At 44.8% G+C, this 18,376-nt stretch overlaps 1 protein-coding gene across 2 annotated transcripts in view; it reads left to right on the top strand.

Moving 5' to 3' along the window:
* ASPSCR1 (ASPSCR1 tether for SLC2A4, UBX domain containing) overlaps nucleotides 1-18,376 on the top strand; it is a 66,124-nt gene that overhangs the window by 19,445 nt on the left and 28,303 nt on the right. For both annotated transcript variants that reach the window (XM_083430198.1, XM_083430199.1), the window contains exons 5-7: nucleotides 9,897-9,954; nucleotides 11,010-11,083; nucleotides 13,280-13,697. In XM_083430198.1, the coding sequence (XP_083286324.1) occupies nucleotides 9,897-9,954; nucleotides 11,010-11,083; nucleotides 13,280-13,697 (550 nt within the window). The remainder of the gene's footprint in view (nucleotides 1-9,896; nucleotides 9,955-11,009; nucleotides 11,084-13,279; nucleotides 13,698-18,376) is intronic.

Genomic DNA, 18,376 nt, shown 5'->3' with positions numbered 1-18,376 from the left:
CAAACAAATGATCCATACTCCAAGACAATTTTGTTGCTTAACTTTTTTTCTTTTTTGTGGCATGGAAGGCTGAACTTCATAAATCAAGGGCGATTGCTACAAATTCTATTGGAGCGTCTTTAACACTCTGCCCCCCCCCCATCACATTCACTTATTAGGCAAATCTTCTAACACTTGGGAAGGGTTTCTCAGCCTCGTACGGTTTCTGTCATCTCTGCTTCTTGAATTCGTTCCAAGTTCTCTTTCTGATCCAATGGGAGCTCTTGGCTCCCGTTCTATTTAAAGGTCTTTTTCCGTAGTCCACGTGCTGTGTTGTAGGATTGTGTAATTGGCGGTTGTTTCTTTCGGGCTCAGAAACCATTCCAACAATCATCTAAAGGAGTCATCGACCTACTGTCGTACCAGGACTTCTAAAGCTGAAATGATAGAACTACCAGGAAAGGGGTGGGTGGGCCAGCTTGGACTCTGGTATGAATAACAACAAGCAGATGGGTGCTATTTCTTTGCCAGCTAGTGGATTTGCAGTCTCTGTATTCCTGCCCGCCCCCCTCCCGCCCGACACATTGGAGACATTAACCTCGCAAGTAATACTGTTTATGTCTATCTGCATCGTTGTGTGACTGCCACAGAGCACTCCTAATTTCAGACGTTTACAAAAGATATACCTGTTAGCCCTTCCTCCATGTGCTGGCTCACATCTAATGGCTTTATTGTACACGGTGCAAACCACACTCTGTAGAAACCCCCAACTAGGGATTACCTCAGATCCGCTTGGCAGTCTTCTTCTGTAGTTCAGCCCCTACTGATGGATCTGTGTAAAGATTGTTCTGTTTATTAAAGGTAAAGGGACCCCAGACCAATAGGTCCAGCCATGGCCGACTCTGGGGTTGCTGCGCTCATCTCGCTTTATTAGCCGAGGGAGCCGGCGTACAGCTTCCGGATCATGTGGCCAGCATGACTAAGCTGCTTCTGGCGAACCAGAGCAAGCAGCGCTTGGAAACGCCGTTTACCTTCCCGCCGGAGCAGTACCCATTTATCTGCTTGCACTTTGACATGCTTTCGAACTGCTAGATTGGCAGGAGCAGGGACCGAGCAACAGGGGCTCACCCCGTCGCGGGGATTCGAACCACCGACCTTCTGATCGGCAAGTCCTAAGCTCTGTGCTTTAACCCACAGCGCCACCCGCGTCCCATATTCTGTTTATTACCATACACAAATTCCCTCAGGCCTTACTTTGCTGACTCTTACTAGGAATTTACCTGACCATGCAAATGCTCGAAGTGTTGGAAGGGGGCGGGGGGAGGTGCATGCAAGCCCCGTCCTTAATATCTTCCTGTGCGTTGCCCCCCAGTCCCTGGGCTTCCCCATGCTTGTATGGAGAAGATCTGTAGGAAACCTCTGTTTGCGTTTGCTTGATTGTGTGTGTTTGTGAATAGACTCCTTGCAATCAGGGAGCCTGTTTTATCAGAGGATTCTACTTGCCTTCACGCAAGCATGAATAAAAGCCTCCTGCAGACCGTCTGCTCTCACTGCCAGGGAAGGTTGAGGACACCGTGGTGTACACTGGGGTGCTGGTGGGGGAGCTTGTAGAGTAGGGGTCAGTGCGTGAGACGAGAAGCAAAGTAGACTTGTTCCCGTCACGATAATCCATGATTTAGTGTGAACTCCAAATGCATCTTGACATGCAGAATTTGTCATGGATTATGCTATGATTTCCTGCCAACCTAGCAGTTCGAAAGCACCTCAAAGCGCAAGTAGATAAATAGGTACCGCTCCGGCGGGAAGGTAAACGGCGTTTCAGTGTGCTGCTCTGATTCGCCAGAAGCAGCTTAGTCATGCTGGCCACATGACCCGGAAGCTGTACGCCGGCTCCCTCAGCCAGTAAAGCGAGATGAGCGCTGCAACCCCAGAGTCAGTCATGACTGGTCCTAATGGTCAGGGGTCCCTTTACCTTTATGCTATGATTATGAAATCTTTAAGCCGTCATCTCCCATACTTTATCATGGGATATATACTTCTGTTTCCTGAATTAAAATTGAAAACGCAGCTAATTCTTAAAGCTCTTAGTGTGGACAAGAATAGCCACACTTGGAGGAGTTCCTGAGTTGTTGATCTGGGCCTTCTTCCTGAAAATAACATCTGGCCTCCTCTGACTTCAGGTAATTCTGCTATGTGTCTCCATCAGAAGTCACTTCTCATGCAAAGGCGCAATAAAACTAATCACCTTCAACAGAGGCTGATTGGAAGGAGATGAGACTGTAGCAGTGAATTATAGAAAAGATGTAGCAGGGTTCTTTTGGTGAAAAGTTGGGCTCACAAAAGCCTTTCATTATTTAACTTGTGTGACATGCTGCCAGTTCTATGGCAGCACATCAGCGTGCCTCAGCACACAAAGCATGAGAGGTACTCCTCAAAGCTCTGAAATTGGGAGAGTACCTTATACAGAGTCAGACCATCCAGATGACATTCTATGACATCTTCTATCATTTCTGTTCTGTAGGGAAGTATTGTATCTTCTATAGCTTTTTTTATTTTTATTTTTACCCCCACTAGTGTTTAAAGCTTTTCAACTCTTGCTCTACTACTTTTATAGCACATCATACCTATCTTCCTAGAAACTTGTTTTGTCTATTGCATCTGTCGGGTCTCGATGCCACAAAACTGTTCATGTTTCAAAATATTTTTCCTTCCAGAGTTCTGTGACGTATAAGAAATTCACTGGAAGGGCAATACAAAACAAGAAGGGTTTGGTTCATTTAGTAGATTTCCCCCTGCTCTTGGTTTTGTGGCATGCTGTCATCTTATTTCATGAGCTAATGTTATTTTGAAGAACTCTGTGTATGGAAAATCCTACTTCAGTATCAATGATTTTGGGGGTCCTACTAGTTTTTTTAATTTGTTGCTTGAATACTGAATTGATTCCAGGGCATCTGCTCAACTCTTGGGGAGGCTCTAACTGTATTTCAAAAGGCTGCATTTAATTTAAATTTTTTATTGGTTTTTTCCCTAGCCTAATTTGGTTGGCTTCTGATCATAAAGCAGAATACAAGTTTACTCTGTTCATGCTGCTGGTGTCACATGTTGTTGCTGTCTTTTCTCTTTGGAAGCCTGCTATTTACTTAAATTTATGTTCCCTTCTTTTGCCATAGGCATACGTTTCCTCTTCTGTCCCCTACAAGTGATCCCACTGAAGTTGGGAATTTGCTTGCTTATTTTGGAGGATTTATTGCACACTTCTTATTCCCGTTTCCTTCTCTTAAAGTAGTGGGGAAGTTTCGTCTTCACACTGCTTCCTCTCCCTGCCCTACGTCCTCTCTCTCTTGGCCATTTCATGAAGTGGCAGGATGTATATATTTATAAATTTTGGGTCTGATGTTGCTTTCAGAGAATTTCGGAAGTTCTTAAAATTTGGAGAGTAGTGCTCGCTGGCCAATGATGTGGCTAGGCTGGTGCCACTACTTTGGTCCTTAAATGTGTTTAATATAGAACTCTCTCTCTAAAAAGAAATACATGAAATACTAGTAAAACTCATCTTAAGAACTAAAATTGTGGTCTTACCTAGGGGCAGGGCCATGGCTCAGTGATGGAGCAGACTCTTTACATGAATAAGTGTCTAGGTGCCAATTTAAAACAAACTAACAGATTTTGGGTACCATGATCCAGAGATCCCTGGAGAGCTGCTGCCAGTCTGAGTGAGTTAGATTGGCCACTGGTCTGACTTGGTCTTTGGCAGCTTCATATGTTTGCCCAATGAAGCTATCAGCTTCTGAGATGAGTGCATACCCCCTGAGCACGGCTTCTTGGTCTCTGCAATATCTTTGCTTGGTTTATCAGCCGACATTTTTCTTTTTCTTTTGCAGACATTTGGCTTATTGTGGTTTAAGGTATGACAGTGCTGATGAAACATCTCTTTTGAAGATGAGAAGCACTAACAGAAGTTCTAATTATTATTAATTTCAGTCCACGACAGACAGCTGGGATATTCTGCCCTCCGGGATGGGAAGGCAGCCATTTGGATGATATTATTCTGCTTTTAAAAAATTAGGAACACTAAAAAGCCATACGTGATCTGGCAGAGTGGTGATCTGAGCTGGTGATCTTCCTGGCTGCATTTGGTCGTTGTGTAAGTTGGGGTGCTTCTGCGTTTTGTAAGCCATCTGGCTCAGTAGCTGTTTTAGCATGGATGCTGGTAGCCACAGCTGTGTGTCTAGCTGCTTGACCCTTCTGCATCCTCCGTTGGCAGCCCCATTTGGAGAGTTTTCTTGGAGTTCTGAAACTCTTCTTGGAGCACAAGGGGGATAAGTATTGTAAACCCACTGGAATTTCCCCCCAGGTCCCTTGTGTCCATTTCTGCTAATTAGGTCTGAAGAAGGTCTGGAAGCTATTGTGAACTGCTCCACCTCCTCCTCCTCCTCCTTCGGCATGCTCTAGTCCTTACACAAGATGTTTACAGGCCCTGTCAGATCCCTACATGAGGGAATCTAATCTGCCTGCTGTTCCCCTTCTGAAGAACAGCACATCAAAGAAATGGCAGCCTGTTTGATGTGTCTGCTTGCCTCAGAGAATGCACGTAATGGATTAGCAGCAGCTGGAGGAGGGGCCTGTTGGCTCCCAACTATTGCACACAATCTCATCTCTTGGGGCTATGTGTGTGTCATCTTTTGCAGAGGCTTGATCAGGGAGACACAGTCTTGGGATATTAATGCCCGGGCTATCCAGATTTAGAGGGGCGGCCCTTTTAGCTTATCTATCAGATCCCTGCATTCTTGTGTAGCCTTGCATGTTAACCATGTCGGGAGGAATTCAGCAACATGCTGTTACAAATGTTCCATCAGGACATGCATTTCTGCTTGTCCAATGGAATAATCTCCCCTCTCCTCCTCCTCCCTGGGGGCTCCTCTGAGGGTTCTCCTGCCCCCCCCCCCAGCGAATTGGGAAGGTGTGGAGTGCGAGGGGAGAGGGAAAAGCCTTTTGGTTCTAATGAAGGTCCTTGTATAGGTTTCCGCTAGCAGTGCCAGTTAACTGAATCCCAGCTTCAGACCTGACTTTTGCAGAGAACTGTCACCTGTACCGCATACTGCTCTTCTAGCTTTTTATTTTGGGTCTGAGGAAGTGCCCACCATGTCTTTGGTATTCTGAACATATCATGTGGAAGTTAAGAAGAAAATAACAGGAAAGTGGAGTAAGGCAACTTGAAAAGGAAGGACCTTAGTTTAGAATGCTTCCTTTGCAAGGTACGGTTCAGGGAAACAGAGTATGGAACATCGATCCAAAGAGTGTTGGAAACCTGTTAGATAGAACTCTTGCTTTGGAAGCAAGAAATGATGTAGGAGACAAATCTGCTGTGGGATGTTTCTTGCCAGAAATCCTCAACGATGGCTAAACATTGGAATAGTTAGCAGTGACACAAGCAACTCCAAGGATTCCACTAGCAGCAGGTTATTTAAAGCATCCTGAAGAAAATTCTTATCCTTAGCTCACCTTTCTGATTTGCACTGCTTCTATAGAATGAAATGGATTATTACACAAATGTCATGCTCAGAGAAAAGGCTTTTTAGGAATCCTGCAGCTCCTCTTCTGTGCTCACAGGGTGCTCTTTTGAGCTTGACCTTGACATTTACTGTTAAGAACTGTTATTGTAGAGCTGTCCTGAGTAAGTTCCAGTTTCCAAAGCCTGTAGTTTAGGCATGTGTCATTCTTCTCCTTTTCAGGAGCATAGCTTCACACCTGCCAACATGAAACACGTTCTGCATTGGAAATATTGGTTAGGTACCAGTCAACCCTTAATGTTGGCATGACGCTTTTTCTGTTTCACCAAATGCTTACTGGTCAAACAGGAAATGGTTTTCTCCATTTGAGTGAACTGGGCTGCTGCACTCTATTCTTCCCTCACTGCTGGAAAAAAATGTGGGTAGAATTATTTTGCTTTAACCATGTAGCTGAACGGAGGTGAAAAACGGTGAGAGAGTTTGAAGAGACATCTCTACAAAGATTGGGAACTTCCTTATAAAACCCATTTTTTGTTGGGTACTAATGGGAGTCTACAATATAGTCCATGATGTGTCTTGTTGGCAGTTACTGTCTTCTTGGAGAATGAACTACGGGTTATTATTTAGGACATTTGCCACATGACTTTATATAGGAGGTGTGAATCTAAGAAGGTGTGCTATTCTACTAATTCTACTAATTCCTGCACACCCTTCCAAAAAGAAAACCTTCTTAAAATCCAGTCCCACTAGGCTTAAATCTTGTTGGTCCTTTCCTTTCAGCCTTTCAGTGCTAACCATTCATTTTGTGGTGCTGGTGAATGTAACATAGAATGCCTTTGAGGCACTCTTATTTTCCTGTCTCGACCAAGTATTTTTGTTTGGTGCCTGAAATCTCATAATTCTAAACTGAACTCGGGCACGACAGATTCTGCTTCAGGAAAGAGCACATTCCTTCTTCCCTAGGCCTGATTCAGTACTAAACAGGAATTGAGTTGGAGTTCAGAATGAAGTCTTCTTGCTGGATTTTGGATATACTTTTCTCTATTCCTTCTGTATAAATTTGTTAGCAGCAATAGCCTTCTTCCACAGGCAAGTATCCTGTAGGCAGGGGGTGCAAAGCATATTCACAAATGCTGGGAGTACCTTTAGGCCTACTAATTTGTCTTAGCCTTTAGCTGTATCTACACCTTTTTTCAACAGCAGGGTTGCTAACCAACCAAAACACACACACACACACACACACGGCCTTCCTTTCAATATCAGTTGCCTACAGCACACAGAAATCAACAAATGAATATTTTAATAGTATTTATTTAGAACATTTATTAGCCACTCAGTCAACTATGTCTTCTGGTGGTTCACACAGAATTAAGACAATAAACACTTATGTATTAATTTAAATATTAAAGAAAATAATTTCCTGCCTAAAAAACAGAACAAACATCAAAACATCATTTAAAACCTAAGCAGAAGTAATTTGGTCCAATGTCAAAAAAATGAACTTCTAAAATGCCTGGGAGAATAAAAAGGTGTTCAATTTATGCTGAAAGGACTTTAATATAGGTACCACCAGGCAAGCATCAATGAGGAGAGAATTAATATACAGGGTACTACCACCACAAAGGTCCTCCCCTTAATATCATGGAGAAAAACTTTATCAGCTTCTAATATATTCAGATAACAATTGAAAAAAGACAGTCACGGAACCCAGAAATTATACAAAACAAAATGAAATACCGTGAAAATCCCTGAAACGAGAAGTAATCAACTAGAAATAATATCTTATGGAATTAAACTAAATAACAAAAATCAAAAAGTTTAAGGAAAAAATTAGAAAAACCTAGAGCCTTAACGGGATGCGGGCTACAAACCTCGTTTCACTGAACTATTCAGTTTCCTCAGAAGGAGATAGAGAAATCATAAACCTTAAATGATTTTAAACAAACTCAAGAACAGGACAGAAACGCTCCTTTGGTCTAGATGTTATTGCTGAGTCGCAGAAGCGTCGCTCTAGTTGCGGACTTTTCAGGGTGCGAACGGCACCCCGGAACGGATTGTGTCCGCAACTAGAGGTACCACTGTACCCATAGCCACAGCAATACACCCCTATTTGAACAGTGAAAAACCCAGAGATTATGAAACCGCCAGATTCACTAAAATGCACCCAGACATCAGCGTAACATTCTCCAACACTACTGTAGCGCCTGCTGCAATGTCCTTGCTCCATTCTGCGTCCTTGATGTCTCCTTCCGTCTTTCTCTTTTCTTTTCTTTTCTTTCCTTTCCATCCTCCTCCTGCCTCCCCCATTTTTGCAAATTTCTTTGGCCCTTTCATTTCCTAAGGGAAACATAAACTGCACTGTGGCAGCCATAGAGTGGTTTCAACTAGCTCCTCTCTCTCTGCAAAAACTGAGGGAGGTTATCTAGAGGAGACTTGTGTGTAGGCACACAGCTGACCTCTGAAGCTCAGCCTTACAACTTTTCTTTCTTTCTTTCTTTCTTTTGTATCTAATTTTTATTAGTTTTCTTTTCTAAGAACAAGTATCAAAATTATTTCCAAACATACATTCTACATTCCCCCCCCCCTTCCATTGACTTCCTTCAGCTTCCCCCTCTGGCTTGTTACATTAAATGATAAAATTTGCTATTCCTTATCTGTCAAAATGTTATTACAATGTTATTCCTCATGCATTTTGTTAAGTAAAGTTGTGAATGTTTATTCAAATCCTGCTACCGAGTCCATTTCTTTCAGTTGTTTCTTCAGATAGTTTATGAAAGGTTCCCATTCTTTTCTAAATCACTATTGTCTTTTTCATGTAGCTTATCCGCTAGCTTTGCTAATTCCACGTAGTTCATCAATTTTTCCTGCCACTGTGCTTTCGAAGGTATTTCTCCAGCATTCCAGTTTTGTGCTATTAGGATTCTTCCCGCTGTTGTCGCGTACATGAATATTTTCCATTTCTCTTTTGGCAGTCCTTGATCAGAAATACCTAGTAAAAACGCTTCTGGTTTTTTAACAAACGTCATTTTTTCAGTTCATTATGTATCATCTCCCAATTTTTTTTGATATTACTACATTCCCACCACATATAATAAAAGGCACCCTCCTTATTTTGGATTCGGAGGAGTTTGGATTTGATATCCCGCTTTACCCTAAGGAGTCTCAAAGCGGCTAACATTCTCCTTTCCCTTCCTCCCCCACAACAAACACTCTGTGAGGTGAGTGGGGCTGAAAGACTTCAGAGAAGTGTGACTGGCCCAAGGTCAGCCAGCAGCTGCATGTGGAGGAGCGGAGACGCGAACCCGGTTACCCAGATTACGTGACTACCGCTCTTAACCACTACACCACACTGCCTCTCTTGTGTGCAGAGCCACTCTTTTCTTTCTTTCTTTCTGGCTTGAACTCAAGTGGGGCTGCAAAGGAAGATCCCCGCCGAAGGCAGGGTTTGCAGACACCGCCAGTCAGCTGCAAGCTCCGCTTTCAGTAGGGGTCAGCTCAACTTGAGTTGAGTGAATCCCAGTGGGACTTGCATTGAGCACCAAATTTAAAAGGCACTGAATACAAGTCCCATTTGCCAAGGAACAATAGGCACATTAAGGCTCCCAATGTTCACCCAGGTATTTGCCTGTCCTGCACCTGATGTCAGGTGTGTGGCCCGAGGGAAACTGTCTTTTGGGCCAGATTAGGAAGCGGGTGGCGCTGTGGGTTAAACCACAGAGCCTAGCACTTGCCGATCAGAAGGTCGGCGGTTCGAATCCCCGCGACAGGGTGAGCTCCCGTTGCTCGATCCCTGCTCCAACCTAGCAGTTCGAAAGCACGTCGCAGTACAAGTAGATAGATAGGTACCACTCCAGCAGGAAGGTAAATGGCGTTTCCGTGCGCTGCTCTGGTTTGCCAGAAGCGCTTAGTCATGCTGGCCACATGACCCGGAAGCTGTATGCTGGCTCCCTCAGCCAATAAAGCGAGATGAGCACCACAACCCCAGAGTCGGTCAAGGACCTAATGGTCAAGGGTCCTTTACCTTTACCCAACACTTGAAGACCAACCTGAATTAGACTTTTTTGCAAACTGAGTCAGGCTGTGTGCCGTGTTTTAAGAGTCATTCCCTGATGCTGTGTAATACAGTTGGTTTCAGTACGACTCTTTTTTGAAGCAAACCTCCCCCCCCAAAGAAAAACTTGAGAGAAAATAGTGTTTTGCAAATTGAGCATTAATACTGATAGATGTAGACTGGGCTTGGAATATCCACATCCATAGGATATTTGGATTGGGACAGACTTGGAAAATCTCACAAGATATATATCTATATATATTGGATTTGGGTCAGACAGGTTGCTTTTCCAATGGGCTTGAAGCCAGCATAGAATTATCTTCATAGGGCATGCCTGCTTTCCCTTTCCCTTGCAGGGTATACGTGGAGCAGCCCTGTGAGACCTCCCCCGTCTGTATTTACATGCGAGATGAGGTAAGTCAACAAACCCTCTTCTCAGCCATCCCCCTTCATCTGCCACTGAAAATAACAAAATATACCCTGCACAGCTTTCCAGCCTGGAAAATGTGTTCCATCTCTGGGCTTGCTGAAGAAGGGAAATGGAAGAGCTTTGGTCTCTTCAAAGCTTGACGTGTTTGTGTGGGGGAGAAAAAAAAACCCTCTGCTGGAACATAATCACGGGTCGCTCGGCACAAGCCTCTGAGCCCATAAAACATTCTCAATGACCTGTCTGTGTGTTTTTTTAAGTTCTTTTAAAGCTCAAGAGTCACAACAGTGGTTTCATTTTAATAAATATTTGCTTTTTCCATGTTTTGATCTCTGCAGCATTTTTGTTTTTGTTTAATACTTTATATGTCAGCATTCTGGAGGCTTCCCCTCCCCCAAATAAATAAACAATATCCCTCCCCTGGGTCCGCATAGATCACTCGTATGCTGAGACTAAGAGGTGACTGACATTGATTCTGCCATCTTGCAAGGCCACAGGGTGGTTGTTTGCCCTTGCAGGGTGGGTGGCGGAGGCAGTTGATTTTTTCTGAGCTTCCTTCTGGATGAGAAGTTGCCCCCTTGAACATGACTTTGGGAAGTTGTTTAATACCAAGCCAGAACAGTAGTTCATTCAACCCAGATTTGTCTACTCTGACTGGCAGTGACACCCAATGCCTCAAGCAACACCTGCCTTTCTGAATCTTACGACCCAAGAATCCTTCCTTTCAAGGGTAGGAAAGCTGTGGCCCTCCAGATGTTGCTGCGCTCCCATCATCTCTGTTGGCCATGCTGGCTGGGGCAACATCTGGTCCTGGGTTCCCCATCCCTCTTCAACTGGAGATTCCAAGAACTGGACATGGGACCTTTTATGCCTGCAAAGCTTCCCTGACTCCACACTCAACACATTTAAAATAGCATAAAGCTGCTTACAAGTATGACAGAAAGAGTATGTGAGGTAGCCCTCAAATTATTCCTCGGTGTCAGTTCTGAGCGTTGAGCCTCTTCATAACTGAGAAGCGTGTCTGCCTTCATCTCTTTTGCAGGTAACTGGGAAAACTGCTTTGGAGAAGACAAGTCTGAAGTCGCTTGGTCTGACAGGAGGCAATGCTATCATCAGGTTGGGAGAAAGAACAAACTGTCTTCCCTATTAGTGCGCTTTGCTTCCCCCTTTATTTTTTATTTTTTTTGCATAAGGGATGCATTTAAGGAAATGTCCAGAGACCAATATTTGTGGTACTTGATAATGATTGGATTTTCCTTTTTAGGAAACAGCTGCTTAGATATACTTTCTGTAGCTGCAGCTGCTGCCACTTACCCCCCAATTTTGTTGGGAGGAATTTCTTCATAATGGCTTGTCTGCTTCACTCAGGAGGAAGCACTGTGAAACTCTGAGCAGAACCTTTAACTGCTTCTAGCAGACCATATATCCAGGTTTTGCAGCATTCCAGCTGCCTGGAAAAGTTTGCCTTCACTGGTTCCAGAATACATTATCCTGCACCAGGAAATTGGTCACCTGGTGCCCTCCAGATGTGGTAGAGCTCCAGTTCCCATCAGCCCCAGCCAGCAGTGCCAATGGTCAGGGATGGTGGGAGATGTGGTCTCTAAAACATCTGGTTCCCAATCCCTGACTTATACACCCCTCCCTATAAATTGAGATAAGCAAGAGAGGACTAGCTTCACATGAGATGAGATTGGTAAGGATGTAGGGCAGGGCTTTCTTAACACCATTAGCCATATTGTACACCCCTGTGAGTTTTTCCTGGCTCTCTTGCTTTTGCCGGCAGTGAAAAACTTAGTCTTCCCATCTTGCTGATTGCTGATGTACTTTTTAACATGAATCTGAAGTTGTTCATTTTGAGTTTGCTGTCTTTTAGCTCTTAAAACATACAACACTATTTGTGAACCCTGAAATAACTAATTTGAGGGTTAGTGGTGGTGGCGGCATTTCTGCCTCTTCCGTGCGGCTTCAGGTGTTGGAGAATGCAACACCTGAGTATCTGAAATTAAAATTTCAGGCATGATACTCAAATCCTTGATTAGGTCTTCCAGTGTTTACCTTAGTCACACACTCCTTAGCCTGGGACATGTGGCGTTGCTCCTTTCTCATTATCGTTCTGCGAGCCACTTCATCATTAAAGGAAAAGACTGATTCTAGCTTTCCTGCAGTGGGCTGACCACATAGTTTCTGTAGGGGAGTGATATTTTTCCTGTGTATGTGTGTACATACTTATGTCTCCTGACCTACTTTCTGGACTGCAGGATAGGGATACAGTGGTACCTCGGTTAAGTACTTAATTCGTTCTGGAGGTCCGTTCTTAACCTGAAACTGTTCTTAACCTGAAGCACCACTTTAGCTAATGGGGCCTCCTGCTGCTGCCACGCCACCGGAGCACGATTTCTGTTCTCATCCTGAAGCAAAGTTCTTAACCTGAGGTACTATTTCTGGGTTAGCAGAGTCTGTAACCTGAAGCGTATGTAACCTGAAGCGTATGTAACCCTAGGTACCACTGTACTCTTGTTAATTAATAAATCTGTATGTTGTGATTTAGGGACGCGGGTGGCGCTGTGGGTTAAACCACAGAGCCTAGGACTTGCCGATCAGAAGGTCGGCAGTTCGAATCCCCGCGACGGGGTGAGCTCCCGTTGCTCGTTCCCTGCTCCTGCCAACCTAGCAGTTCGAAAGCACGTCAAAGTGCAAGCAGATAAATAGGTTCCACTCCGGCGGGAAGGTAAACGGTGTTTCTGTGTGCTGCTCTGGTTCGCCAGAAGCAGCTTAGTCATGCTGGCCACATGACCCGGAAGCTGTACGCCGGCTCCCTCGGCCAATAAAGCGAGATGAGCGCTGTAACCCCAGAGTCGGTCATGACTGGACCTAATGGTTTTACCTTTATGTTGTGATTTGTATTCTGTTAGTTCAGGTCACTTTTATTAGCCATAGGCTCTGACTCATTTTCCTCTTTGTCCATTATGCAACTGATCAAAATGGTGGGATAGTGGGTAGGGCTGGTCTCTTTTTCTATAAGAGGTGCAGTGAACTTGGATTGTGATGTGCAACTTTTTAACCTACTCCTTATCGTCCCAAAGTTGGAGCCCCTGGGACAAAATGCCCGCTTTTGTTCATGTAAAGAGTGGCATTTATTTTTAGGCATTGCTTCTGTGGAGTGTTATATGCCCAGATTTTTCGAAGTTGTTGTTTGTTCCTTTCTTGAGGAAATGACTTGGGGAACTTGTTTAGCCTGAGCTGTTTGTGAATAAGAAAAAAGTCAACATTTCCACTGTCAGCGACTGCTTCACTCTTTCCCTTTATGTCTAGGGTGGTCAAAAAGAAGTCCACCACCTCTGGCCACGCCGAAGCTGGAAGTGGTGAATATCCTTCTGAAGATCTGACAGCAAGGGCACCTTCCAGCGAAGAGCCAGGGGGTCTGCCTGTGCCACATACAGCTGCCTCCCCAGCAACGTCAACCTGCAGCGATGAGGCTGTGTTTGCCAGCAATAGCACCGATAAGCAGGACAGGAGTGCAGAATCTCAGAGCAGCTCAGTGACCTGCCATTCTCCTTCGATGCCTTCCCCATTTGTCCCTTTTGTAGGTGGTGGCCAACGTCTGAGTGGTGGCTCTTCTGTATTGGATATGCCATCGCCAAGCCTATCAACATCTCTATCCAGTCCTGGAGGGCCTTCCAAGCCAAAGAAGCTAAAAAACAGTCCAGAAAAGCTAAAGGAACAAAAAGAGGTAGTGGTTTGGCTTTCTTACAGTGTTCTGGGGAGGCGGGATTTTCTCTTTGCTTGTCCTCCTTTAGCACTGACTTTTGAAGAGATGGAGGAAGCTTGTTAGAGTTCCACTCCCGTAATCCTACAGTAAACCTCTGGCCTGCAACCTCTTGATGTTGACGAGCATCACGTAGTTTGGGCAGAGTTTGATCTTTGGCCTGCTTGACCTGGTGTATTAAGAGTCAAAGTGGAATAAGTTGGTGGGAAAGCGGGAATTTATAGCCCTTATCTGGTGCATTTGAAATCCAAGTTGTTAGGAACCAGTGAAGTTAGGTGAAAGTGACAGGGCTGAGTCAAAAGTGCAGCACAGATCTTAGGGATTTGCTGTGCAGACTGAAGGATTAAGCACAGAAACTGAACTGTACATTCACAACCAGTGGCAGAAGACTATGAAGCTAGTTGCATTCTTCTGCTGAAACTGGAATGGATCTTGATTTACTAAAGCTTCCTCTGGTGTTGTCTCCTGGTCTCTGAATGGATTCCATAGTTGAGAGGTTCTTTGACTTCCTTAACTCAGCAGGACTTCTGCTGCTTCACAGCTTTTCTAGCATCCGAATGCATCAGGAGGGGGAAGTAACCCTGAGATCTTATGGGGGTTGTCCTCCAGAAATGAGAATGGAGTTGCAGCAACTTCTATTATCCTCTGGTTTGCCATAGTTTAATTGACTTTGCTACATTTTTCTTCTGAAACCTTCCTGTTGTGGAATTCCTGAAGTTTTGGTCTCTTGTGACCCTTTTGACTGAGCTGGCCAAGAGAGATGAGTAAAGAAAATGATTAGGAACAGTAAGTGAAACAGCAGTGAAATTTTACGGAAACTGAGCCAATCCTTCCCCCTGCCCCAGTCTAGGCATAACTTTCTGATGTGCTCAGGATATAATTTACCCTCGGTCTTTTCCCCTGTGTGGCTTCTGATACAGAGAGCAAATGTTTCCCTGGTGTGGTCCTTTGTGACCTCTGGTTCTTGAGTGTGTCACCGAATGCTGCCCTGCCTTTGCTGGCATCCGGGACTAGAAAAGGACCATGATTGAATTCTTGAGGATGCAGCTGAAGGGTTGGCTGCTTTTGTTCAGTTCTGATACTTGGATTGAGGCCAGCCTTAACTCTTCTTTACATGGTTTTGCCTGTAGCTAAGGAAACCTCCTGTTCAACAACCTAGACACCCTTAACAAACTCGTGTAACGGTATGTTTTTAGAGGAAATTCTTAGTTTACAAAGCAACATTCTGCAATCAGATGCTTGGTGCCCTTATATTCCCATAAGTAAAATAAGAACAACTTTGTCAGCGAGTAATATTTGAACAGATTCAACATTAATAGGGATGTGAAGTTAATTCCCCCCGCCCCCGACAGCTCGAGTAACGATTACGTGTTAGGCAAACTTGCCATTAAGAATGCACGAAATGGATGGCTGCCAAAGACCTGAGGTCCTTATATTCATGTGACAACAGATCTGTGGGTCACCATGCATACCAAGTAAATTGGACTTGTGGATCAACATGCCAAAAAGGTTGGAAAGCCGGGCCGATGGAGTGGTGCCTCGGGAGCAGCTGCAGGTTCTGTTGGAGGCTTCCCTCCCTCATGCTAAACAGCGTGCGACTCTGACGGCTGCTTTCAGGCCCTTTGATCTCGGGTGCCTTTGCCGCTGATTGATTACGTTGCGCTCCCTCCTCCATTCCTTCCATTCCCTTGCCTTGCTCTCATCAGCAGCTCCAGAATGGGGCTGGCCGCATGGCATCTGCTTTTTGTCCCTTTTCAGTCCAGAGGGGGAAGAAGAAAAAAACCCCAAAACAAAACAAATTATTTTTAAACATCAAAGGTCCATTTTAGCAAAAGAATCTTCCCATTAATGTTGTGCCTGTGTGTGGTTTTTTGGATTTGATGGAAGAGGCTGGATAAAATCTGTGCCGGCGTCCCTCCACTTCTGGGCTGGGGATGGTTTACAGACCAGCCATACTTTGATGTCAAAACATTAATTATTAGAAGGTAGCTTAGCTCCAAATTCCCCTAGAGATCAGAGACTTCTGCAGTGTGGGAGAGGAGCTGGTTTTGCCCCACCACCTTGCTTTAACGTCACAGCAATCCCTGCCACCCTTTTGACTGTGGACCGCAGTAATACGTAGGAGTGTAAAGGGTCGGTTTGAGTGACAAGGCCAAAGCACTGGGCTAATGGATGGCCTGTAATACTGTTGGCAAAGGATCTCTTGAGAGTTTTGGTTTGGAAATGCGTACTGAAGATTGTGGATGAAGGCTAGTAGTTTCACATTTATTACTCCCTTAAGTGCTTTTTGCAGCGGTTTCCAGAATTGAAGAATCATCTCAGACCAAATGACCACCGAAGAACTCTTGTCATGCAACCTGCATGCGAGCATCATAGCTAGTTCTTGACATCCTTCTCTGAAGGCTATGATCAGACCATGCAGCCCCTCCAGGCATTGGCTGATGATGGTGTTGAGAGTTGTGGTGCTGCCCATCAGCCCCTCTGTTACAACTGTACACCCAAAGCTGAAAGTTGACGCGGTAAATTACATCATATTGAAGATCTACTGGAAGGGCTTGGTATTCAAAAAGTCCTGTTCCCTTTGTCTCCATTTTTGGCAGCCCTCCCTAGCCACACTGGAAGTTGCCAATGTCCTGGGTTTGTTTAATAGTCTGTAGAGAGGAATGTGTTGCATTGTTTCTGTCCTCAAGTCAATTACTTGTTTCTAGACAGAGCCCTTCTGGGATTTGCTTCAGTTATTGAGCAGTCAGTGCTGCTGAGAGAAGAGACAAATGTTGACAGTTCAGATTATGGAAGAATTTTATACCAAGCAAGTTGTATTGAGTTGGTGGGAAAGACCTGAAGATCTTAAAGCAGGCATAGAGAATCTCTGGCCTGCAAACCTAATCTGACCCACCAGCCCCCAGTGCTCTCCCTACACGCCCCCCCCCCCCAGTTGTTCTGTTCTGCCAAGAGCTGGCAAGGCCAGGAAAAGAGCAAGAATGTGTCTCCCAGGGAATCATCAGACTTTGTTTCATGCTGCCATGGGTGAATGGTATTGGAGTGATGGAGAAGTTAGTGTGCCAGGCTTAAAGAGTTCTTCCATCTTGAAGTAGACCATAAAAGCACAGCTTTAAATGGGCATTAAAGGATGGAAGAAGAACTGTGGTAAGAGGGATGTGACACTTGTGAAATGTCCCATTATATTATCCCAAATGAACCTTGACTTTAAGCCAGCCTTTTTAACCTTGCGTACCCAGATGTTGTTGGACTAAAACTCAACATTCCTAGCTAGCAGGACCAGTAGTTAGGGATGATAGGAGTTGTAGTCCGACAACTTCTGGAGACCTAAGGTTGAGAGAGGCTGCTGTACCTTGTGTGATCTTGTAATTGGTGCAATAATTTGGTGCTCTTGGATTAAGCCAGGAATTTCTGCCAGTATGCTAGCTGGCTCTTGATTCTGGGCTCTCTTCTTCACATAGGGAATCTGTGGTGCGTGTGGGAGTTAATTTTTCCTCCAGACTTTGCTAGGAGTAGTAGCTGTCTTTGCCACACACACAAACACACACCAGTTTTTGATTGGATCTTTCCAGTGTAGAGGTTAGAGGTGTGGAACTAGGACCGTAGGTTTTAGATGGGGTGTCAAAGGACCCTTTTACATCACTCTATAGTAAATTGCTCCTAGTGGCTGTCCCAGACTGTCAGTACAAGGCGGTTGCTTATCCATTCTGCTTCTTCTGCCAGTCCCTAAACAGCCAGCGTAAGGCGACAGTAGTCTTTGAAAGAGGACAGATTGGCAGCTCACGGGTACTTCTTGTGCTTTCTGCCCAGAGAAAGCTACAATCAGGCTCCTTCACCCTCTAGTTAGACCCAACTCTCTTCAACTTTCTAAAAGTAGCTGAGGGTCCCACCCACGCAACCTCACTCTTTTAACTTCCCAAATTACCCTCTGGTGCCCACAAATAGAGAAAATCTTGCCTTGTAATTTGTGTTGTCTCTACTGACAATTGAGAGAGACTCCTTCTATTCCCAGAGGGCTTGTTCGGGGTGGGAGGGGTGGTGGTGATGCTGCAGAGAAGTGAGAATAAGATAGGACAGTAGATGGCCAGGGATGTGTGGGTGGGAAAGAGGGCACAGACAGGGATGTGCTAGAGACATTAAGCGTGGGGGGTATGGGCGATTATAAATAGGAACGTCCCAAGGTCACGGAGTCTGGGGCCAGGCTAAGCAGATCATTGATGGTCAAGGATGCTGGTCTTCAAAGCAGCCTATTAACAATACAGACCAAGTGGTGCCATCATTTTTTAGCTCTGAATTTACAGAGTGTCAGCCAGTAGCTCTGCAGTGCAGCACCTTCTCTTTTCTGTCAGAACTAGCAGGACTGTTTGCCAACTGAATGGAATCTTATGCATGCATGGAGGGGAAACTGAAAAGGGAGACTATATCAGCAGTGGCAACAAAGCCTCTTCCCCTCCATCCTTCACAACGTTGCCTGATTAAATCTCTAATCTGTAGTAATTCTGATGTAGATTGGTACTTGCAGATGCAGGTTATTCCAGTGTGTGGGGTGCAGCTGATAACCAGCTCCCACAAGCCCAAAGCCTTTCTGCTTCCAGTTGAACATGTAGCGTGGTATCGATGTCAAGCTCACTGTTCGGTAGTTG

This window comes from Podarcis tiliguerta, assembly GCF_965153285.1.
Source record: "Podarcis tiliguerta genome assembly, chromosome: 2".
In the NCBI taxonomy this organism is placed as follows: domain Eukaryota; kingdom Metazoa; phylum Chordata; class Lepidosauria; order Squamata; family Lacertidae; genus Podarcis; species Podarcis tiliguerta.
This window is presented reverse-complemented; position numbering and strand designations above follow the sequence as displayed.